This window comes from Pelodiscus sinensis, chromosome 1, assembly GCF_052426305.1.
Source record: "Pelodiscus sinensis isolate ZL-2025 chromosome 1, ASM5242630v1, whole genome shotgun sequence".
NCBI classification, from domain to species: domain Eukaryota; kingdom Metazoa; phylum Chordata; order Testudines; family Trionychidae; genus Pelodiscus; species Pelodiscus sinensis.
In genome coordinates this window covers 123,954,994-123,980,236 of record NC_143052.1, presented here as the reverse complement: position 1 = coordinate 123,980,236, position 25,243 = coordinate 123,954,994, and the positions used below count along the sequence as shown (strand labels likewise).

The window sequence follows — 25,243 nt, the reverse complement described above, 5'->3', positions numbered from 1 at the left end:
TGATATAATAGTAGCTCAGATCAACTACGGTCTGATATAGACCAGATTTGGGGAATGACCTCAATATCAAGTCTTCACCAATTTAATTATTATACTATTAATGAACAAAGTGAGGTGCTGGTTTAATATATTTTTAGAAGTCCTATTATCAAATTATTGACATACTCCTAGCTTTATATATAAATTTTCATTGCTCCAAGGGCAGATTCCAGAACCTCAATGTATTTCAGCAGTGCCAGCGATAAAGCATTTAAATTTACATAAACTCTTACAGAGTGTCCCTAATATATCCAAGTTCCCTTGTGCTAGTTAATGAATCAAAATCTCCTTCTACATAGCAGACCGATGATTAAGAATTGGCAGTGTCTTACTGTTTAACATAGTTTGTGTGTAAGATTAAGCTATTTCAACTCAACAATAATAAAACCTCATATCGAAATGTTAAAAAATGTATTGATATGTGACAACTCAATTTGTGTGCATAGAACACACACACACACACACACACACACACACAGAGAGAGAGAGAGAGAGAGAGAGAGAGAGACATATAAATATAAACTAAAGCATTGCTGAAATTGTAAAAAGAAAAGACTCATAATAATTCTAACTTCATATTCCCCTGGAATGTTTCATATATATCTTGCTTTCTATATGGTGTCCAGCTCCTGAACTTTGATGGAGCATGCATGACACAACAGCAGGAGTGGGTTGCAATTACTTAAAATACAAACGGTCTTCAGTCTTGCAACACACAAATTTAAAATAGGCAAGTACACCAAGACCAATCACAAGGCTGACAAAGAGCCATTCATGTAGTGAGCATGACATTTACCTCAATTAAATCAGTGTGCAATTTCTCTTCTGTGGATAAAAAAGGTAACTTACAGTAGCTGCTCTAGATTCTGTTCTAACATTTTTCATACACTCAAACAGGACTTTTGGAATGCAGAATCCAGCTATTCTGAAACACTCCTTTTGTCAGTTTTAGGATGCACTTATTTGGCAGCATTGTGCATTTATCTTTGAAAAGAATAATTACAAATTACCTCTCCATTAAGAAACATTGGAACAAATTCTCTGCTGCCATAACTCCACAGAAGTCCAAGGGAGTTATACCAGCAGACAACTGAGCCCATTAGCCCTACTGATTCGCTGAGGAATTACTTGATTAAGCCCATTATCTTGGTTGATACCTTGTTTGTTGAAATAGCTCATGAAATATTCATGATATGAAGAGAAAATGATGTTTTTCTACTTTAGCTCAGAAGATTATTGTTGTAAATTTCCCTACATTGCTTAAAAATCTGGGCATGCTGCTCTGGCTAATGCTATTGCAGTTCTGGGTCTCCTCTCTTGTTGTTAATGGATTTAAAGCTAGAGTAACTCTACTGAAGCCAGGTGAGTTACACTGATGTGAAAGAAAAATCAGGTGCTAATAACTCTTCCCCCCCCAGGCTTGCTCTGAAATGTTACCTTTTAATAACCCTTTAGTTATTGTGTAGCATAAATTTCCCCTGTAGCTTCCATTGAACGGAGTGGTTCAGATCTTCTACTACACTTACAGGTGCAGTTAAAAGACTGCCCATCCCAGAGGGGCTGCAAAATTGTTGTGAGGGACACAGCAGCTATGTGCCAGCTACTGCTTAGCTGTTATGGAGGGAGAGGGGGAGTGAGGATGCAAGGAGACGCCTTCTCCATGCATGGCTTGCAGAAGGACTAGGCAGAAATGCAGACCCTGTGCTTCACTGGGTACCATACCAGGGTACACCAGAGTGAGTGAGAGGAGAAAACAGCACTTCAATGATGTTAGTCTCTCCTTTCCTACTTCTCTAAGGATCCTGGGAGAGATTGGTAGGGAGGAGACAGACAGATTGCTCCATCCGTTGCCAGTCTCCCACTTGTTGTGGTCAGCTGAGCTGGCTGGTCGTACAGAGTGCAGCGCGTATGCTTTCAATCAAGACTGGATGTCTTTCTAGAAAATTGCCAGAGCTCAACTAGAAGTTATTGGCTTAAAACCACACAAACATGGGGTAAAATTCTATGATGTGTGTTATGCAGTAGGTCAGACTAAGTGATCCTAGTGGGCTCGGTCTGATCCTAAACGCTATGCATACACAGGAGTTGAGAGAGGCACTCTACCTCCTTGAAACAACAGCTGTCCCAGGGGTTCTGCAATCTAAAAAATTGTCCCAAAACCATAGTCTGTAAAGTGGACTGGGATCCTTCCACATGATGTGCATGTTATTACTTTCTCTGCACAGAACCATTGTTTCTTTCCCAAGTCAAATACTGCGCAAATCTTACGCTTAATATTTCAGTCAGTGGTTTTCATATCCTGCAGTGAAAAAACGGAGGCATTTCAAGGGACAAGTCTGACCAGTTTCCTTCTCAAAATCATGGCGCGCTGTATAAAAGGGCAGAGGTGGCCAACAATGTTTAAACTGTTTGTCATAGCAGACCACTTTGGTATTTGCTTGAGACAAAGAGGGCCATGTATAGTCATAATATTATTATAACAAAAGGAGTCTGGAATCCATTACATGTTCTGCTGCCTGCTTTGTAAAAGAAAACCATAAATCTCAGAAACAGTAAATCTGAGTTAGGAGAATGGTGCTGCATCAAACAGCAAGTGGATCGTACAGGCCAACTAACACCAATTTTTTCTTTAGTATGGAAACCATCTGAGACACGTTCAATGGCCTGTGTGGTCGGAATCCAGGGTCTGGTGGACATACACCCACAACACAAACCAATACCATCACATGTGGCATCAGCCTCAGGAAAGAGGTCAACGACTGAACAAGATTAAACTGCTCTTTTCACAGACATGGTCTTTTGTGATCAGCACAGATGTATATTGACATGATCTTGACCATGCCACTGCTTGTTGACTATTGTGGGAGTCAGGGTTTTGCCACGCAGGCAAGCTCTTTGAAAATACACAGATCAGACCTCAACCAGCAGCAGGTAAACCATTATTCCTGGGCAACATCATACAGGACACACATGTAATGCAGAGAAGTCTGCCACTGAAAAGATGAGTGCTAACAAACTGTCCAGGTGAGTATTTATAATCTGATTTAATCTTCAACAGATTGTGGTACTTGTGTCACACCCCTGCATGAAGGCAGTCGGTGTAGGGCTGCACCAACCCAGGGGGAGCATGCGAGGGACTGTGCTCTGCTCCTAGGCACCCTGACTATCCAGGACTGTGGTGTGCCATTAAGATGGACCAGATTCGCATGATGACCCTATCCAGTGGGCTGGAGCACAGGGAGGGTGAGACTAACATTGTCCTTCCATCTCAGCTCCTTTTCAGCATCTTCCTCCATGAATGGAGCAAGGGTGAATGGATCACAGGGATTGGCTGATCGCCTGTGTTGAGGGGAGGTGTCCTTATGCTACTGATCTGGTCCAAAATGAGGTCAAACACATACTTTATAATAAAATATAAATGATCTGTGGTTTGCACTGAAATGTTGATATACCAGTTTGGTTACATACAAAAGTATTAGCTGGAGCTTCTGCTCACTGGAGGACACCAATTTACTCAGAAGGTTGCTATAGCTATACCCTTTCGAGTCAGGATGATGGACCTGTCAGATTTCTGGTATTTCACCATGTCCTGTCAGTCAGCAAAGTACCCTGCCAGTCTTGAATGCAGAGGTGCAGTGATGGTGAGCTGTATGACTGATGTTTCACATGGGCATGCACACCTTTTTCTGCTGGAGGCCACAGCTGGGCATTGTGTGGTAGGAGTAGCAAGGGAAGGGCTAATATGGAAGCTGTGGAAGGGAAGAGGAAAAGGTTGATAAGTGGCACAATAGGATGAAGGGAACCTCAATCATATTTTTCCATGTAGGGCAATATAAACATTAATTTAGGTCCAATGCAGGGGATCTACTCATATGACCAAAGTGAAACACAATTTGGGCCATTTTTGTTCTACATCAGAATTAAAAATAGACTAATGAAAAACCTCAACTTGTGCATACACCGAATCCCCACATTAATTAAGGGCAATAACACTAAACAATGGTAAGGTGCAAAATTATTTAGCATAGGTGATTTACTTTAGCTGTGCTAGTTACACACAAGTAAGCCAAAGCAACCTGAATAGCTGCATGTAAAAATAAATTAGAAAACTAAGTCAGCTTGGTGGATATCATGTGAGAGAAGCTGAAGAATTGAGTAAATGCCCTGTACAAATGTCAGAAAAAGCATACCAAACATATTTCATTGTATGTTCATTCTCTTTGCATTCCAAATGCATTATTTTTGCATAATAGATTATAAACAGTTCTTACATGGAGGCTAATATTTTTGCAAGAGATTGCAAAATGTAAAACCAACTAGGGAAAAATTATTCTAAGATGGTTCTTAGAGAAATAACTTTATCTGTTCCAAAGACCTGATCCTGCACATGGGTAGAGCCGTGCACCCGCACAAACCCCCACTGAACTTCAGGTGGGGTGGGGCAAAGGATTTCTAGCTGTGCGCAAACATTGCCCGATTGGGGCCTATTTGCTCAGTCCTGCAAGATATAGACATCATCTCATCCTTAGTGCCTGGAGCCATAATACATACATATGAGGGGAAAATGCATTTTTAAATTATAATTTGCATTAACATAATTCAGAGAATTTTAATTTTGCCATTATTAGCTCATGAGATTAAAGCCACATGTCGAGACTGTCCCACATGGCTATGAAGCCAGCCAGTCCTATAATAGGTGTATCGAAGATGCTACTTCATTGATGTAAATGTTCTTCGATTTACATTGTTCATTTTGTGCTTAGTCTCCTAAATCATTTATAAACAAAAACATTGCTTTCTATGGCTTGATTTTTAAACAATTCTTGCTGCCCATGCCCACAACTGATTTGTAGGTTTTGAGGTTAGGTTAGCTGGAAGTGACAACTCTGTTCAGTGCCTTGAAATAGGAATCGGATGTCTGCTGGTAGCTAGCGGCTTCATCTGATGGTATTGGATCTTGATGGATTGCTTTATCTTTAGGCAGATTTGAAATCTCCCCAGAGTCTCTCCTGCTGCCCAGCAGGGTTTCAATCTCTTGCTAAGTCCCTGAAGTATGGTCTCTACATCAGAGAGGAGGTTGAGTAGGAAGTCATCACAGGTACCTGAACAGCAACGTTTACCTAGAGAATGGTGTAAAGTAATGTGCCTAACACAAAGCTCATGATATCATCTACAAGTTTTGTTAGTCTTTAAAAGTGCTACTAGACTATTTGTTGTTTTTTAAGTTTTTCCTGTTACAGACTAACTCGGCTACCCTTCTGAAACAATACGTTATAGGCATGTTCCCATGACTTCCAGGAGACCTACCCAGGTAAGCCCTTTAAGATAGCTGACAGACAAGGGTTTGAGTCTCTTGGATCAGGATCTTCCACTATTTGAGAAACTTTACTATGGCATGGCTATATAGGCTTACAGGAGGAGGGAGGACTTGAGCATTAGATTGCTGTTGGGGAATGCTGGTTCACCTAGAAAATCATGTGTGCCTAACTGGCTACAAGTCCCAAATTTGCACCTAACTCGTCCAGCAAGGGCAGAGAATAGTTAAGATTCACAGGTACTTCTCAAAACAAATACAGTGGGGCTTGGAGAGAGAGGGACCAAATCTGTCCCATTGGCATTAACAGGCTTAAAATTAGAATGAAACATCAGGGCTTTTAATATTAAAGAAACCTGCAAGTGTAAAAAAGAAAATGTCTGAAGAAGTAACTTACAAAACGATCATGGACACAGAAATAAGGAGGTTTGGGTTTTCTACCTTTGATATATTACAGCACACTATAATCACTAGACCTAATGAGCTGGAACCTCATGGGATTCTCTCTTACATGTTCAAGTGTCTTAAACAGCAGGGCAGATTTAGACCTGAATCTTCACCACTCGTAATTAATGGGGTGATGTGACAGAAGCTTGTTTCTAATGAAAGTAAAGTTAGTATTTCTAAAGTGTTATCAGTTTTATTTAAAATCTTGACTCGTTTGTCACCAAGGTCAGCAGAATTTTTTTGTAATGCAAAAGCATTTGACAATCTTTTCCCGTACAAAATATTAAAAACCATATGCTTTGTGACGCACAAAGCTCACAGGTGATAGGTGTAGGAATGTATCCCTCTCTTTGCCTCCTGACCAAACTGGGACTGCTGCATTCAGCAGCATTTCACTCACTGCCAGGGCCATTTCAAATGTTGTTTTGTGTTAAAAGCCTTCTGTGACTTAAACTAAACATGGAAACACCCATCTGCTTCTGAAGTATTGTCAGAAAATAGCAAACTAAAAGGTCAATTAACGTCTGCTCCTGCCTGGGCCGAATGCAGGAAAATAAAATAATGAAAATCAAATCTGAACATCACCCACACATAAACTATATCCAGCATTCCCAACAGGTGTCTCATGGTCAGAGTGTGAACTCGGATACACTAGTATGAATCAGAAATAGCTATTCCAGTAACAGAAGTCACAGTAAATGTGAAATCAGAAACAAATCCAGTTGAGACTATAGCTGGATTGTGGTTGGGTCTTTTTGATAGTGTCATATCCATGTTTAATTAACTACTCTGGAACAAGGAGTGTGACATTACTAACCTCATCACCAAATGTCTCACTATCTACTTTAGAAGAAGTGGGCTGTGCCCACGAAAGCTCATGATACCATCTACTTGTTTTGTTAGTCTATAAGTGCTACCAGATCATTTGTTGTTTTTATCTACTTTAGATCAGAGTAATTTACCTTCTAATTATTGTCTTTGAAACATACCAAGAGTTGCAATGATGGCATCTTAAAGGCAGCCTAGATAGGTTGCTAATGTGTTTTTTCTAACCATTTGCATTTTGCTGGGACCTAGGTACTAGTGTCTTTGAAGTTTACTTCACATAGAATAACAGAGTTGGCAGCTGTTTGAAACCCTGGATTTTACTGCTTAAATGTCAGAGTAAAAAACTTGAAATCAGCCCAGCCACTTTAAATATAGCTCAGTGCAACAACTCAGCTTCAAAGGAAAAGGCCCATATTACCGCATTCAGTCTGGCCATTGATCTCAATAGTACTTCAAAGATATCTTAGCTGGCTGATTTCAATTTCATTTTGCATTTAAAAAGCTAAATCAGGCATTGACAATCCCAATTTAGCTTTTGTAAATACAGTCTCAACTGGAAATCAACCTCTGAAGTGCTATTGAGCTGAAGCTCATCCTAGAGAAGATCAAAGAGAAACAGTTCCTAGAATTTACATTGAATTGTGTAGCCTCATGTTGCTGAATCAGATCTGACCCAAATTAGCAGTGACCAAAAAACTTACTACCAGAATGGTGCTAGAACAGTCATGGGCAACCTGCAACCCATGACAGATGGATGAACTTTTTCTAATCAAAATCATTTGATGTAAAAATTGGGTTTACAGCTAAACAAAAATTTACAAAGATTTTCTGTTACTGGAATTTTTTTTTTTTTTTTCAAATAAAGTGGGGAAAAAAATTACAGGAAAAGCCCCTCATTCCTGACCAACTCTAGTTACATCTGGTCTACTATTATGACAAATAGTTGGATGACCCAACCAAAATAAGAGGCTATTGTGTGTCACACACTCAATCTCTCAGGACACATCTACACTATGGGAACAAATTGATCTAAGCTCTGCACTTTGAGTTACTTTAATAGTATAAATCACATCAATGAAAGATCAAATTACTGCTGGGTCGACAAAAAAAATCCCTCTCCCCTTAACTCCCCTTACTTTTTTTGTTCTGGAGAACTACCAGAGGCGATGGGAGAGGGATCAGTGGTCTATTTGTTGTATCTATATTAGATGCAATAAATTGACCCTTGCTGGATCGATTGGTGCCTTGTCAATCTGGCCCGTAGTAAAAACATGCCTTATGGGAGGTCTATATGGCAACTGAAAGATGATTCCAGGGACATCTTTAGGTATTTGCAGCAGTTTGGGGCACCACAAGTGCCCCAAATTTAGCAGTGCCTGATGCTGCATATGCTTATGGATACACAGTCCCTAGGTCCATCCCACCTGCCACCCCCTCTACCTGCAGACTTTGCCCAGCCTCTGCTCACCAGGTAGTGGGAAGTGGCCCAAGCATGGGACTGGAGGAGCACGGGGCAGCCAGAGACTGGAGAGATGAGCCAATCTCCCCTTCAGAGCACCCCTTCTCTTCTTCCAGTTCCTCTGGTCACTGCCTACTCCTCCTACCCTGAGGCTGCAGCCGAGTTTCCCTCCTTGGCCTGCACTAGGGTTTCCCACTCTCTGAGACCAGACACCATTGCAACAAATGGCATCTGGAGCATCTGGTCTGAGAGCACTGGCAACCCTTTACCCCGCACTTCTGCTTCCTCTCCTCCATGGAGTGGCCACTTCTACTCTGTGGAGGGAAGGGTACTGGTTCTGGGCTGCGTAGGTTACCAGCACAAGCAGCGTTGGCGTCTCAGTGTGGGTGGGCATGGACGCACCTACTAGCTCTGCTTAAGTTATGATGCTATAAACAGCTCCGTGGTCACAGCAGTACAGGTAACAGCTCGGACTAGCAGCCCAATTACAATCCTGTGGGACTCCCCGAGTACGGGCTCAGGCAGCTAACCTGAGCTGCCACTACAGCCACACTTGTTTTAAGGATATTCATGAAGGATTTGAAGAAAAGGATATTGGCGTTCAAGAGGAGTTGTTATAGAAAGATCCTGAGAATAAGATGGATGCAGGAGGTCACCAACGAGGAATTATATAGGAAGATACTGCCAAAAGAGAACCTACTGCAGAAGGTTATACAACGGAAGTTACAGCTATTCGGGCATATTTGCAGAATGAATGAAAAGTTAAGACCCTGGTATTTGGCATAATGGATGGTCCGAGTAGGAGAGGCAGACCCCACAGAGAATAGGTAGATGATATAGTAGATTGGTGCTAGTCTACAGAAACTAAGCCTCTCCTCACTGGACAGGGAAAGATGGAAGGAAATAGTGAGGGAGGCATCGGATACCAACGGGCATTAAGCCCATAGTTGTTGATGATAATGATGATAAGCCTGAACATAGTCAGCTTGTGTCCGTCCACCCATCTAGTGGCAGTGTAGACATACATGATATACCTTCGCCTTAAAACAGAAGCAAGTGAGGGGAGAAAAGCCAGATAAATAACTGATTTTTTATTTCATTGGGAATGCTGAAAAAGTGTAGGGGAGTGTTTAAAATATTAGCAAATCAAAAATTCAGAGTGCTTTGTTTTGAGTTGAACAACAAGTTTGATTCAACCTCAACCAAAGTGTTTCATTTTGATTTTTAGCATTTTAAAAAAGTAAATATGAAGGAAATCTCATCAAAAATAATTTTGAATTGAAAAAAAAATCAGGGTTTCACATTTGGAAAATGATAGAGCAAATCTTTAAACTGTTATTTCTTTTATTCAGCAAAACTGACACATTTCACAAAATGTTTGGAAGAAAGGGCTTTGAAGACTCAGCGTTTTCACAGAAAAGTGTCTCTCAGTTCTTCTGACCTACAAAATGCAAGGAGAACGAAGGGTAACAAAGTCATAATGGGGGCAGGGGCCCCAATGCAGGCTTGTTTTTAAGGAAAAAAAATCAGCTATCCTCAACCAACACAAAACCAAACTGTCATTGAATCACATGCCATATCTCAAAAATAATGGAGGAGCAGCTAATTGATATTATATACCTGTGCCTTTTTCTAACCTAAGGTGTTAAATCCTGAATAACTCCGTTGAAGTTACTTGGGAGTTTATACCAGTGTTGATGCATTAATTCTGACTGCTAACCTACACCGTCCACTGTCAGCCTCACTGCAAGTATTCATGTGGTTAAAGGCTTTGCTGGCTCCGGTCTATTGTGCTCAGCACTCAACAGGATCAAGTCCTTAGGGCAGTGGTCACCAACCAGTATATCAGGATCACCAATCAGCCTCTGACAGGTGATCTTGACTGGTTTGGCCATGAGGCCATCAAAGTGCTGGCACTTCAGCTGCCCCTCCCCCCATTGCTGTTCATCTCCTGCCCTTTGCCTTGGAACTGTCCCCTCAGGAGCCTCCTACTTGCTGGGCAGGGCAAGGGAGGGAGAGGAGGGGGTGCTGATGTCAAGGTGCCCCCGTCCCACCCTGTATCCTTTCTCCGCAGAGCAGAGAGGGGGCACAACAGGTCTTGGGATGGAGTTTGCTGGCTGCTTTTGGGAGTGGTGCAGGGGCAGGGCAGGAGTGAGCCTGCCTTAGCCCCACTGCAGCACCCCCCAGGAGCAGCCAGAGGTAAGCAGTGCCCAGCTGGAGCCCACATCCTGAAACCCTTCCCCAGTCGTGAACCTCTCCTACACCCCATGCACCTGCCCTAGCCCGGAGCACCCCTGCATCTAAACACCCTCCCAGAGCTTGCACATAGAACCCCCTCCACCACCCCAGCTGCCTGCCCCAAGCTCAGCTCGGAGCCCCTCACACTCCAAAGCCTTTAATCCAAGACCAGAACCTGCACCCCAACCCTGCACCTCTGCCCCAGCCTGGCGAAAGTGAGGGAGGTTGAGGGAGGCAGAAAGGCATGAGCAGGGGCAGGGCCTTGGAGAAGGGGCAGGAACAAGGGTATTTGGGTTTGAGGTAGATCTTGGATGGCACTTAAATTCAAAAAGTGACCTCGTGCTTAAAAAGGTTGGCGACCCCTGCCTTAGGATAGTCTCCTGCAAAGGACCATGGTCAGTCTGCACAAATGGAAACTTTCTGTTTCTTTCAACACACAACGCAAGATTGTTCACAAGTAATTTGAGGTGTATACTCATGGAACACAGAAGCACACTACTGAGACACGTTCTATTCCTGCTTGCATTGGAGTAATTACAGAGTGACTACTTGCACAGTCAATAGAGTGGTGCTGCAAGGGAGAGCAGAAACAAGCTCAAAAATACTCAGGCATTCTTTGTTGCTATTTAAATTCATTACCGTAATGCCAGGCAATTTAAAGTAGTAATTGCATCTGTGATTCATCAAAAACTAAACAAATTAAATACTCACTAAATATTTCTATTACGTGTGGCTTAGTGCTATCAGTTTCATGCACTTTCATCATAGCTGTTTGTACCAGGATCTGACACCTGATGGATCAGATATGGGACCAACTTCTAAAGAACTCCTCTTTGGCTCAGGGCCGGCTCGAGCCATTCCTGAGCCCAGCAGCTGGAGCACAACGCATGCACGGCTCCGCCCCCCGGCACACTGCACACCTTACAGCTGCAATCGGGTGCACAGCGCCTGATTGTAACTCTAAGGGGCGCCGCGCAGCCCGCAGCCCCGGGCGCGCAGCACCTAATGGCAGCTCTAAGGGGCGCTGCACTGCTGGGCATGCAGCGCCCCTTACAGCTGCCATCAGCTGCCCCCCACAGGTTGGCATGCCCCTCTCCCCCAATCCGGCCCTGCTTTGGCTACATCTAGACAGCAGGGCTATTTCGGAATACCGGAAGAATTCCGAAATAGCTATTCTTTAAACACACACATTATTTTGAAATAGATTTCAATATAATGAGCACGCTATTCCGGCATCCCTGAAACCCTCGTGGAGCACTTTATTTTGAAATTTGATCAAAATAAGATACATAATCCTCGTAGCTCAATTTGTGTATTTTATTTCAACCTATAGGTGCAGTGTAGATGATCCCTTGGTGAGCTCAAAAGCTTGTCTCGGTCACCAACAGAAATTGGCCCCAAAAAAGTATTACTTCATCCATCTTGTCTCTCTCATCTATTGTAATCCATTCTGAGCCGCCTCAGAGCACACAAGTTCCATTTCCATCATGTTCCCAGCTTTCCATTGTCAAAAAAAATGCCATGAGTCACAAGGAAACTTGTTGAATATGGTTCATTTCAGAACTCTAAATCAAAATAGTACATCTCTTTCCAATTTTAACTGAAAACAAACCCATCTTGAGGGGATTCTGTTTTGAAATTATCAGGCCTTTGTCCTTCAGCGTCCCTGAAAAAGTCTCAAATGTTTCTTCATCCACTAGAATTAAATTAACAAAATCACTGATCAATCAGACTAAAATCACCTAGAACAATACCTGTCTATTGGCATATTTAAGGCATCATTTCAACTAAATTCCATGAGAAAATATGTAACTGCTGAATAAATCTCATGCTATACAGCAGCATATGTTGTGACTAAAAGAGCCACTTTGTTTTGTGTACAAGATAAAAAAACACCAACAATCACTGTGTAAATATCAAAAGGCACACAGCAGTCATGTACAACCATAATACAAAGGGACGCGGAGGTACAGTGTAATCCCACTCACTAACGATGATAATATGCAAAGGTTAGCTAGCTATATGTACACACACACACTGCAGGCAGAGTTCGGGAACATGAAAGAGAGGGCCACCAGAGGGCTAACAACTAGAGACTCCTCAACTAACAGCCAACTCAGCCTGTAGCCCTTCCCCCAGCTGCATTTCCTATATAGCAGTGGGGGTTGGGGTAGTACAGCTATGCAGCCAGGAGGAGCTGCCTACACAGGGTATCCTCTGGGAATGGTGGCACCATCTTCCTCTCCTTTGGCCACTGCTTTTCCTGGGAGCAGAGCCTCAGGGATCAGCAGATACCGATTTCTATCCGTGGTGACCTGCATCTGCAGACCTGAGAGAGAACGTGGACTAGCAGCTAAACAAAAAATTTTTATAAAAATCTTTGATTGTTTTGTTCCTCAAAATGTGTTTTTAAAAACACAAGAGACAAACATATGCCCCCCACCTCATCCTATAGAGTAACTGATTACACAGCTGCTGCATAATAGCAATTGCTGTCAATGGGAGTGTGTAATGATTACATAATCGGACTATAGAATGTGTCAGTCTGAAAACAGAGGGGAAAATTCAGCTCTCGGCACCATCTGCCAAATCTCATCTCTAATATTCTGCCTGTGCAGAAATTTGGAGGTATGGGATTTTGCATGTATATGTATGTTTTAAGAATCCTGACTTAACACACCAGGATTTTTCATTATATTGCATGTATGTGTAATATTTATAGAATGTTTTATTCATCGTTTGAATTTTTACTTCCTGTCTATACTCATCTCATATATTAATCCAACACCTGAAACAGTTATCCCACTGTAAACTGCAAAAAATAAATGCACTTGATATGAAAAATAGATACAGCCAGTTAATTGCTAATAACAAGAACAAACATGGGACAACCACCAGCAGCTGGCAGCTGGCATCATTCAAACCCAAATCTCCATACTTCATAAATCGTCATGCACACCAAGCCAGACTAAGTGAAGCACCTCACCCAGATGCTGATAAATAAGCAAATTATTGCAAGAAAACTTGTTTTCCTTTGGTGTCTACTTCCACTCTGACTCTAAAAGAGCTGCTCACCAGAGGACCATACCATTCTTCGATTTATAGACAGAGATCCTACTCCAGCCAAAGGGAGTTTGCACATAGACAAGTCAATACTAAGATGCAGCCCTGAAATGCTTTTTTAAAAATAAACACAGCTCCATTGCTGGAGTCAAAGAGCACTTTTTTTCAAGGGAGCAACTACAACTAGGGTCACCTCAAAAAACCTTGTTTTCCTTCTCCCTCACTGTTAATCTTTTCTTCTCCTGCAGCATTAACTCTCAAACCCTAGATCAGGAGTTGGCAACCTTTTCAAACCAAAGAGCCAAACTGCATCAAAATTCAGAACAAGTGGTTATCAAAGAGTCATGTAAGAATGTCCATTGGCATGACTGAAAATATACAACTTAATATTATTGATAATTGACATGATTAATAATAGCAGAAATGAAACATTGTACTCAGACTTTATTTAATGGGATTTCTGCTGCTGCATCTTTTCACACACTTCTTTGAAGTTTACATCATAACTGGTCAAATCCAGCTTCATGCAGTCTTCTGTCAATCTTATGGCAGAAGTCTGGGTTGGAGTGTATGAGGGGCTCAGGGCAGGAGACTGGGGTGTATAATGAACTCAGGGCACAAGGATGAGGTGTGTGGGGATGCAGGTGTGTTATAGCAGGGGAGTGGGGGTGCAGGAGTCTGGAGATGTGGGGGGTTCCGGTATATGATGGGCTCAGGAGTGTTCTGATGCTGCGGCCAGATGGAGGCTGGGCCCCAACTGGGGGCTTGTTGGCCAGGCTTCATTTTTAACTAAAGTAAAATGATATGTCCAACACAAAAGATTTCAACATTGTCTTTATTTATGGCAAGAGTGAGCAACCTTTTTTGAGTGGGGGGCTACTGACCCACAGGAAAAAGAAAAATCAGTCAGGGACCACACGAATGAGATGCAAAAAAGAAAAACCCACCAAAAAACTCCCAACCCTCACTGATGTGACCCCCCCCCCCCCCACCTGAAACACCTCACTCTCCTAGTGCTCCAGCCCCATGATGGGGGGAAGGGCAGGGAGAACTGAGGTTCATGGCCTCAGGCCAGACTTATTCTTCTGGGGTTCCAGGGTTAGTGGATTTTGTGGGCAGCTGGGACAGAGAAGGAACTGTCAGAACTTTTAGCCCAGTAGCTAGGATACTGTTGCCAAAGCCAAAACATTTTATGGAGATATATCCGTTCTGAGGAGAACTACTGAGGGAAGGATTTTGGTATCCAGATGTTTTTTGGAAAGGCACATTCTGTAGCCTGGTATTTAGAGCACTGGCCCGGAATGAAGAAGACTCAATTGTAAGTCCCTTCTCTGCCTGAGTCATCTGGATCTGAATTCAGAGCAGTTTGTCATCCCACATCACCTTGAAGCCAGCAGAGAACAGACTCAAACATTCCAGACCAGTGCTGCAAGCACTAGGCTAGAGTGCAAAAATGAAACTGTCTCCCCTGTCCTATGTCCAAACGCTCAGTCTGCAAGCCAAAAGGACATTTTGATAAATTTCATTTTCATGAATAAGTTCAAAAAAGATGACAGTGAAGAGGGCCAGCTCCTGAGCCACTATGAATTGTTATGGTCCATTGACTTCACTGAATCAATATCGATTTACACCAACAGAGGATTTGGCACACAGTTTCTAAATTAGAGAAAAATTAAGGGGGAAGTGTGCCTCTGTTTTCCCTGTGCAACTTATTGATGTCAGAATACACAGTTCAAAAATTAAATGAGGATTTGTTTTGGCCCATAATGTCTATAATTTGGAGACAACATGACTGGGGCAATTAGTGCTTGAATGTAACATAGCATCAATAACATATCTTCCCTATAGACTGCATATTCAAATCAGCGGGTTTGCAGTAGTCACTTGGAGTGTGTACAAATTAATTAAATTACTCAGTTGCATATTGTGCAATAAAGGCTGGATGAATGGAAGAGAGGCAGGAACTATAGTTTTTTAAAATATATGTATTGTAGAATATATCTGTTCATTAATCAAGTACCAACTGTCACTGCACGGAATATTTTTAAATATGCAGTGTGGAATTTTTGAAAATTCAAAGAACAGACTGCTGAGAAGATATGTAACCAGGGACTGGCAATACAGCAGGAAGTTCAAGATTGCTTCACGACAGATTTTACAGACTTCCTTTGAACTTGAGACAACAGCAAAGTAGCATCTCTTAGGGTATGTCTAGACTACAGGGTTTTTTAAAAAAAAAAACTTCCCCTGCGTCTAGACTGCTGCCGTGTTCTTTCAAAAGTAAATAGAAAGAATATGGCAGTTTTTTCAACCACAGAAAATCTCGTTTTACGAGGAATAACGCCTTTTTTCAAAAGTGTTCTTTCGAAAAAAGGCGCCATGTAATACAAACTGCTTTTTCGAAAGAGAACATCCAGACTGCCTGGGTGCTCTGTTTTGAAAAAGCGGCTTGCTTTTTTGAAAGTACTGGTTGTAGTCTAGACACTCTTTTTTGAAAGAGGCTTGCAGTCTAGACGTAGCCTTAATAAATAAACATCCCTTAAATTCAGGCTAAGACTATGAAAGAGAGCCTTTTCCCCCACCCATAATTGAATTCTGCCATGGACAGCAGAAAGCCATTGCGGAGAGACTAAATGATTTCTTTGCTTTAGTCTTCACGGCTGAGGATGTTAGGAAGATTCCCAAACCTGCACAGTCCTTTGTGGGTGATGAATCTGAGGAACTGTCCCAGATTGAAGTATCATTAGAGAAGGTTTTGGAACAAATTGAAAAACTTAACAGTAACAAATCACCGGGACTGAACGGCATCCAGACAAGGGTTCTGAAGGAACTCAAATGTGAAATTGCAGAACTATTAACTGTAGTTTGTAACTTATCCTTTAAATCAGATTCTGTACCCAAGGACTGGAAGACAGCTAACATAATGCCAATATTTAAAAAGGGCTTTAGAGGTGACCCTGGCAATTACAGACCAGTAAGTCTAATGCCAGTACCGGGCAAATTAGTTTTAGCAATAGTAAAGAATAAAATTGTCAGACACGTAGAAGAACGTAATTTGTTGAGCAAAAGTCAACATGGTTTCTGGAACGGGAAAGCATGTCTTACTAATCTATTAGAGTTCTTTGAAGGGGTTAACAAACGTGTGGACAAGAGGGATCCAGTAGATCTCGTATACTAAGATTTCCAGAAAGCCTTTGACAAGGTCTCTCACCAACTGCTCTTGTGTAAATTAGGTTGTCATGGGATAAGAGGGAAGATCCTTTCATGGATTGAGAACTGATTAAAAGACAGGAAACAAAGAGTAAGAATAAATGGTAAATTTTCAGAATGGAGGGGTGTAACTAGTGGTGTTCCCCAAGGGTCAGTCCTAGGACCAATCCTATTCAACTTATTCATAAATGATCTAGAGAAAGGGGTAAACAGTGAGGTGGCAAAGTTTGCGGATGATACTAAACTGTTCAAGATAGTCAAGACCAAAGCAGACTAAAGAACTTAAAAAAGATCTCACCAAACTGAGTGATTGGGCAACAAAATGGCAAATAACAAAATGGCAAATAAAATTTAATGTGGACAGGTATAATGTGGACATACAATATGATGGGGGCTAATTTGGCTACAACTAATTAGGAAAGAGATCTTGGAGTTATAGTAGATAGTTCTCTGAAAATGTCCACACAGTGCGCAGCGGCAGTCAAAAAAGCAAATAGGATGCTAGGAATTACTAAAAAAGGGATAGAAAATAAAACGAAGAATATCTTACTGCCCCTATATAAAACTATAGTATGCCAGCATCTTGACTACTGCGTACAGATGTGGTCTCCGCACTTCAAAAAAGATATTTTGGCATTAGAAAAGGTTCAGAAAAGAGCAACTAAAATGATTAGGGGTTTGGAACAGGTCCCATATGAGGAGAGACTAAAGAGACTGGGACTTTTCAGTTTAGAAAAGAGGAGACTAAGGGAGATATGATAGAGGTCTATAAAATCATGAGTGGTATGGAGAGGGTGAATAAAGAAAAGTTATTTGTTCCCAATGATATAAGAACTAGAGGACACCAAATGAAATTAATGGGTAGCATGTTTAAAACTAATAAAAAAAAGTTCTTCTTCACACAGCGCACAGTCAACCTGTGGAACTCCTTGCCAGAGAAGGCTGTGAAGTCTAGGACTATAACAGAGTTAAAAAAGAGCTAGATAAATTCATGGAGGTTAGGTCCATAAAAGGCTATTAGCCAGGGGGTAAGAAATGGTGCCCCTGGCCTCTGTTTGTCAAAGGCTGGAGAAGGATGGCAGGAGACAAATCTCTTGATCATTGTCTTCGGTCCACCCGCTCTGGGGCACCTGGCACTGGCCACTGTTGGTAGACAGGATACTGGGCTAGATGGACCTTTGATCTGACCCAGTACGGCCATTCTTATGTTCTTTTTTAAAGTCTTGCTTACTCTTCCATGTGATGTTTTCTATGTTTAGCTATACACTCTGAGGCTAGCCCAGCTCTGCAAATATGAAGAACAGCAGTATATTTTATATACTGCATATATTTTAAGGTCCTTTTGTGGAAATAGATTTTGGAAATCTGTGACCCAGGCTCTTGGGGGAGTTGGATGATTCAAAGTTAGAGATGTTCAGAACACCCAGTCCTCATCACCCATGTAGAACCATCTAAGACAGGGCTACTCAACATGTGGCCTGTGGGCTACATACAGCCCACAGCCCCTTTGCATGTGGCCCATGGCACCTTGAGCCACTTTCCAGGCCACCTGCCTGCCTCATTGCTGGGGCTCCAGCGGCAGTGCCAAGCTGCAGGGCTTTGAGCCAGGCCATGAGCGCAGGAGCTGCTGGCTGGCGGTGGCATGGCAAGAGTTGGCGGCAGAGTACGTCTGCTGCATCTGCCACAGCAGCAGCACCTCAGAGCTGCGTGGCTCAACACTGAGACAAGCTGTGTCAGCACATGCAAAGGAGCTGCTGGCCAGGGACAGGAGGCAGGGCGACAAAAGGCGGCGGCAAAGCACGCCTGCCGCGTCTGCCACAGTGGCAGTGCTTCCCCGAGCCAGGCCATGTTGGCACGTGTGCAGGGGCTGCAGGAGGTGTCAAGAGGCACGTGGCAAGGCAGTGGCAGAGCTGGGCAGCGAGGTGGCGCTGGAGCCAGGCAGGAAGGCCAGGGTGAAAAAGGTCTGTGCTAGGGCTTGGCTAGGGTTACCATACGTCCAGTTTTTCCCAGACATGTCCTTGTTTTCACATGTTAAATCGCCATCTGGATGGGTTTTTAAAAAGACAAACAAGGTCTGGGATTTTTTTGCCCTGCAAAGGAGATTGGGAAGGGGGCGGCGGCATGTGCCTTCAATGGAACGTTCGGAGCCACATGCCTGGACCATTCACAGCCGCTCTGCGCATAGGCCCCAGTGCCTGGGGGTAAAAGCATGTGGTTCCGGTGAGACCCAGGACATTACCCTCTGCCTCACTAGATTTATGTCCCCAGCTCTGCAGGAGGGAAAGGGCATTGAGTTAGAGCAGGGAGGCTGGGAGTGCCTGACTCTGGGGGAGGGGTGGGTGCATTGGGTTGGAGCAGGACGCTGGAGGTACCTGGCTCTGGGGGAGGGGAGGTGAGAGGCACTGGATCAGAGCAGGGGGGTTGTTGGGTGCCTGGTTCTGGGGGAGGGCAAGGGTACTGGGTTAGCTCAGGGAACTGGGTGTTATAACTTCTGACTTCTTTCCTTTCCTGTAGGCAGGCAGTGGGTCTGTTGGTTAGATTTGGGGGTTCTAGTCTCTGCTCTGAGGGGATAGCGGGAGCTGGTGCTTGGTGGAGTGGGCAGGGGAAAGGAAGGGATTCTGGGAAGCAGGATTCCTGAGTTCCTTTTCTAGTCATGCCACTTCTCCGCTCGGTGCCTTTAATTTCACATTGATTGTACTTATATTTCACTAAATATTGTATTGGCAGTTTTTGTTTGATTTGTTAAAATTGTGAAGCCAGAACAAAAAAAAGTCGTCAATATAATGGTCTTCTGTTGATGTGTTTTGGTAGTTAAATTGCTGAACTGTCATTGCTCATTAAAAGTGCTGTCATATGGGTAGAAATCGAGTAAATATTGAATTTTATTAGTATCAACAGATCTGACTTAAATGGGGCCTGAATGTTGTATAGTCTTGCCTTAATCTTTGTATTCATGCCCGTCAGCATGAAAGAAACTATTTGCATATATTTGCAACCACACTTACATTGCGGTCCTCGGCATATGCTGTATCATTGTGGTCCCCAGGGCTTCCAAAGTTGAGTAGCCCTGCTGTTTTATTATTATATGTAATAAGATTGGGACCCACTGTGCTAGGCATTGTGCAAGTACCTAGTAAGAGACCCTTACTTAGCCTCAAAGATACTTTGAAACCAGGAGAAGTTAGGTACCTAAATAGCTTTGAGGATCTGTGTCATCCCTGACCTGATGAGCATAATCTAAATAACTAAGAAACAGTGGGAGGGGAATTAGAGGTGAAGTGTCTGGATGAAGTTTATACAGCAAGTCAGTGTCAGTCAAGAATGGAATCCAGGTCAAAATCTCAGTCAAGTGCCCTCAGGTGTAGTAGTTCTTTGAAATGGGCATCATCATTGGGCGCCCTGGGCGCCCTAGTCTGCCTATAGTCACGGGCCTCCCCTGCCTGTCTGCCAACAGTGGCCAATACCAGATGCCCCATATGGAGTGGACACAACAAGTAATTCTCACATGATCCCTCCCGTCACCCACCTCCAGAGAAATAGAAGATAGGGACGCCATTCTTACATATCCTAGCTAATAGCTATTGATGGACCTAATCTCCATGAATCTATCTAGCTCTTTTTTGAACACTGTTAAAGTCCTAGTCTTCATCATATACTCTGGTAATAAGTTCCACAGGCTGACTGTGAGCTGAGTGAAGAAAAACTTCCTTTTGTTTGTTTTAAACCTGCTATCTATTAATTTCATTTGTTAACCCCTAGTTCTTATAGTGTGGGAATAAGTAAATAACTTTTCCTTATTTTTTCCATACCAGTCATGATTTTATAGACCTCGATCATATCCCCCTGCCTTAGTCTCCTCTTTTCTAAGCTGAAAAGTCCAAGTCTTTTTAATCTCTCTTCATATGGGACCTGTTCCAAACCCCTCATCACTTTTGTTGCCTTTTTCTGAACCTTTTCCAATGCCACTATATCTTTTTTGATATGAGGCGACCACATCTGTATGCAGTATTCAAGATATGGGCATACCATGGTTTTATATAGAGGCATTAAGATATTAAAAAAGGAACAGAGAATAAGACAGAAAATGATTCCTAACATTCTATTTGTTTTTTTGGCTGCCACTGCACACTGACTAGATGTTTTCAGAGAACTATCCACAATAACCCCGGGTATGTCTACACTACCCCGCTAGTTCGAACTAGCGGGGTAATGTAGGCATACCGCACTTGCAAATGAAGCCCGGGATTTGAATTTCCCGGGCTTCATTTGCATAAGCGGGGAGCCGCCATTTTTAAAACCCCGCTGGTTCGAACCCCGTGCAGCGCGGCTACACGGGGCACGAACTAGGTAGTTCGAACTAGGCTTCCTAGTTCGAACTACCGTTACTCCTCGTGAAATGAGGAAATGAAAATCACTTAGTTTGGGGAAATCTTTTTGAAGCTTTTCACAGTTTGCTTTGGTCTGACCTAGCTTGAGCAGTTTAGTATCGTCTGCAAATTTTTTCACCTCACTGTTTACCTCTTTCTCCAGATCATTTATAAATAAATTGAATAGGATGGTCCCAGGACAGACTCTTGGAGGACCCCACTAGTTACCTCTCGCCATTTGGAAAACTTACCATTTATTCTTACCCTTTGTTTCCTGTCTTTTAACCAGTTATCAATCCATGAAAGGACCTTCCGACTTATCCCATGATAACTTACTTTGCTTAAGAGCATTTGGTGAGGGACCTTGTCAAAGCCTTTCTGGAAATCTAAGTATACTATATCCACTAGATCTTCCCGGTCCACAAGCTTCTTGACCCCCTCAAAGAACTCCAGCAGATTAGTAAGGCATCATTTCCCTTTATAGAAACCATGTTGACTTTCCCCCAACAAATTACGTTCTTCTACGTGTCTGACAATTTTATTCTTAACTAATTTGCCCAGTACTGACGTTAGACTTACCAGTGTGTAATTGCCAGGATCATCTCTAGAGCCCTTTTTAAATATTGGTGTCACATTAGCTATCTTCCAATCATTAGATATGGAAGCAGATTTAAAGGATAGGTTACAAACCACAGTTAATAGTTCTGCAATTTCCCATTTGAGTTCTTTCAGAACTCTTGGGTGAATGAAATCTGGTCCTGGTGACTTGTTACTGTTAAGTTTATCAATTTGTTCCAAAACCTCTTCTAATGATACCTCAATCTGGGACAGTTTCTCAGATTTGTCACCTAAATATAATGGCTCAGGTTTGGGAATCTCTCCAATATCCTCAGCCATGAAGACTGAAGTAAAGAATTCATTTAGCGTCTCTGCAATGACTTCATCATCGTTGAGTGCTCCTTTAACATCTCGATTATCCAAGGGCCCCACTGGTTGTTTAGCCAGCTTCCTGCTTCTGATGCACTTAAATAATATTTTGCTATTACTTTTTGAGTTTTTTGCCAATTGCTCTTCAAACTCCTTTTTGCCTTTTCTTAGTATATTTTTACACTTAATTTTACAAAGTTTATGCTCCTTTCTATTTTCCTCACTGGGATTTGACATCCACTTTTTAAAAGATACCCTTTTATCTCTCACTGCCTCTTTTACTTGGTTAAGCCAAGCCATGGTGGCACTTTTTTGGTACTCTTACTATGTTTTTTCATTTGGGCTATATATTTAAGTTGGACCTCTAGTATGGTGTCTTACGGTTCATATAGGAGAAGACAGTCCTTCAGATACCCTGGACCCAACCCATTTAGGGCTTTATAGGTCATAACCAAGACCTTGAATTATGCCCTGAAACATATTGGAAGCCAGTGCACTTCCAGAGCACTGGCATAATGTGCTCCGTAGAACGAGTATTAGTTAAAACTTGAGCAACCGCATTATGGACCAGTTGAAATTTCTGAAGGCTCTTCAGAGGCAGCCCCACACAAAGCACATTACAGTAATCCAGTCGGCCACAGTGATCCATGCTCTTGTTACATCCCAAGGCATGCTTGGTCAGGGTGAGTCGCAGCTGGTGGATCAGAAGCTGCCCAAAAGCACTCCTGGTCACCGAAAAAATTTGGTTTTCAAACGCTAAAGGGCCCAGGGCTCCTCCCAAGCTGCATACCTGTTCTTACAAGGGGAGAGTAACCCCGTCTAGAACAGGTACCATGCCACATTCTGAACAGATGGCCTCCTGATCCACAGGATCTCATTTTTATGTAGATTTAACTTCAACGTGTTTGACTTCCTCCAGTCCATCACCACCTCCAGACACCGGTTTAAATCAGTCGCTGCCACACTTGGTTCTTATGTCACAGAGAAACAGAGTTGGGTGTCATCTGTATATTGATGGTACCGTCCTCCAAAACTCCTTACGATCTCTCCCTCAGGCAGTTTCTAGAACAACTTGTCTGATCCAGACTCTGAAGATCCAGAGATGGAGAAAAAAAAAGTGTTCTAGATTCCATGCCTATTGCAATTATCCCCTCAACTACCCTATGTAGTGAGACAACTCTCCATTTTTACTTTGACCATTCCCTTGACTTTTTTGTGAAGACACGATACATTAGTCACAACTCTCTTTCTTTAACTGAATAATAAATCTACTTTCATTAAATATTATCTCTATTCAGTTTGGCACCCTACTTCTGCTAAGATTTGACAAACCAACCACATTAAATTAAGGCGGTCAGAACTATACATTCAAATGTCCCCACCTGATCAAGCCAGTATTCCTTGTCATCCCTGTGCATTAAATGGCCATGATAGTGCATTTAATGGCCATGGTTCATTCAAATGTATGACAATTTCTCAGCATACAAAGCTGGATGGATTAAGGACAAATGTTTCAGCCTAATGAATTTCCTTCATTTGCTCTGAGTCATTTTCAGAACTGTCTAAGAGATTTGGATGTCCAGTTACAATCAACTTCCATGCAAATTAAGTCTCAGCCTAAATATTTTTAAAAATTTTTCCTTTATACCTCAATGGGAGAGGAGACTGAGTAATTTATTCAAGCTAATAGTCCCATTGATTTCCCATGGCTACTCATTCCATGACAGGGTTGAAAGTATGCCCCTTCATTAAGTAAATATAGACAACTGAATTGTGTGATTTCATTGTTCTCCAACCGTAACTTTGCTGTCTGGTGAAGTCAGCAGCAAGAAGGGCAGAGTTCAGTATCTGGGGGGTTCCTCTTAACACCACAGAACTGGCTTGAGCACCTACGCTGTAATGTGGAAAAAGTTAACTGTCCCCAGCTGCCCCTGAGAAGAAGTACCTTGCCCACTCTGAATCACTGAATCTATGTATAACAAAAGAGACCTTTACTAAAAAAGAAAGAGAACCAAGCATTAGTTTGGACAAACATCAGAACCATATTCAGACATTCTATAAGCCAAGCCAACCCAACCCAATTCCAACCCAACCCAATTTCACTGGTCATTGGGCAGGGTCCTTGGCCTCAGTTTCCCATTTTGTGTGTGTGGGAGAGGGGGAGATCCAACAAACAAATGTTCTTTTAGCACATTGCTCCCCTCTCCCTCCACTGCACCTCCGCACAGTTGATTGTCCTTGGTGAGCAATGCCCCAGAATTCAGAGGCACATTCGTGTGGTTCCCCTCCCATCATCTGATGCTTCAGATACGAAGCACAGGACTTGAAGGATCACTTTCATGGACAGAATGGATAGGGGTAGAGTGGCAAAGAGAAAAGCACATATGCAGCACCAAATGGTAGCACCTCTCAAGCAGCAAACAGACATGCTGGAGACTCCTGTTGATCTTCAGGCTCAGATTCATGCTCACCTCTTTCTGCAGCCCATAGAGAAGTACATTCTGGGGCCTTCCTCCACACGCTCTACATTCCACGTGGCTCCAAGAGCCACTCCATTACCCCTGCCACTCCACCCCACACCAGGACTATATTTAGACTTTCTTCTGCAGAAAAAAGATATGCAAATTCAAAACTAATTTGCATATCTTCTTCCAATTGCATTATCGGAAGAGGTTTTGTCGAAAAAGAAAGCAGTTTCGACGCAGTTATTTAAAAAAAAAACACTTTCAAAAGAACCCTTCTTCCTAAAAAAATGAGGTGTGCAGGGTTCTTTCGACAAAGGTTTTTTTCCCCCTAAAGAATCACGTCTAAACTTGGTTTTTGACAAAACCTCTTCTGATAATGCAATCAGAAGAAGATATGCAAATTAGCTCCAATTTTGCATATCTTTTTTCAGCAGATGAAAGCAGTCTAAACGTAGCCCAGGAGAGAGTACAGACCATCACAGCTTCATCTGTGAGAAACATGGTTGGTGTGTTTGTGAAATGAGAATGACTGTTCTTTCCTCCTCAAATGTTTTCCCCTCCCTTGTATTTATAAAGTTTTATTCCAAATGTGCACACAGACATACAACTGAATGCAAGTCTGTTCATGAAAATGCAAGTGAATGCAAGTTGTTTATGAAAACTTAATCTTTACCACCTCACAGCATATGCTGGCTGGAGCCAACATCATTCATAGCTAACAGAAATAGGTACATTTGCGGTGTTATATTACTACACATACAGCACTCATTACAAGGGTCATATCAGAGAAAAGAAAAGAGGACAAAAAGACAAGGGGACAAAGAGGATGCATCTAGGATGGCTGTTTTTCCGAAAAAGCTTCACTTACATCCGCACTGGTATCACA

At 42.5% G+C, this 25,243-nt stretch overlaps 1 protein-coding gene and 1 long non-coding RNA gene across 3 annotated transcripts in view; one reads left to right on the top strand and one right to left on the bottom strand.

The window, feature by feature from the left end:
• Window positions 1-25,243, top strand: part of SHISAL1 (shisa like 1) — a 294,094-nt gene that overhangs the window by 254,330 nt on the left and 14,521 nt on the right. Inside the window, exon 5 of one of the 2 annotated variants that reach the window (XM_075899734.2) lies at window positions 2,673-3,063. The exons of the other annotated variant lie outside the window; for it this stretch is intronic. Within the exon in view, the coding sequence (XP_075755849.2) occupies window positions 2,673-2,688 (16 nt within the window). The 3' untranslated portion in view covers window positions 2,689-3,063. The remainder of the gene's footprint in view (window positions 1-2,672; window positions 3,064-25,243) is intronic. 2 annotated transcript variants of the gene reach the window in all.
• The window catches only part of LOC112546529 (uncharacterized), a 118,011-nt gene continuing 96,424 nt past the window's right edge, over window positions 3,657-25,243 (bottom strand). Inside the window, exon 3 of the long non-coding RNA XR_012896198.2 lies at window positions 3,657-3,788. This is a non-coding gene — a long non-coding RNA (uncharacterized LOC112546529). The remainder of the gene's footprint in view (window positions 3,789-25,243) is intronic.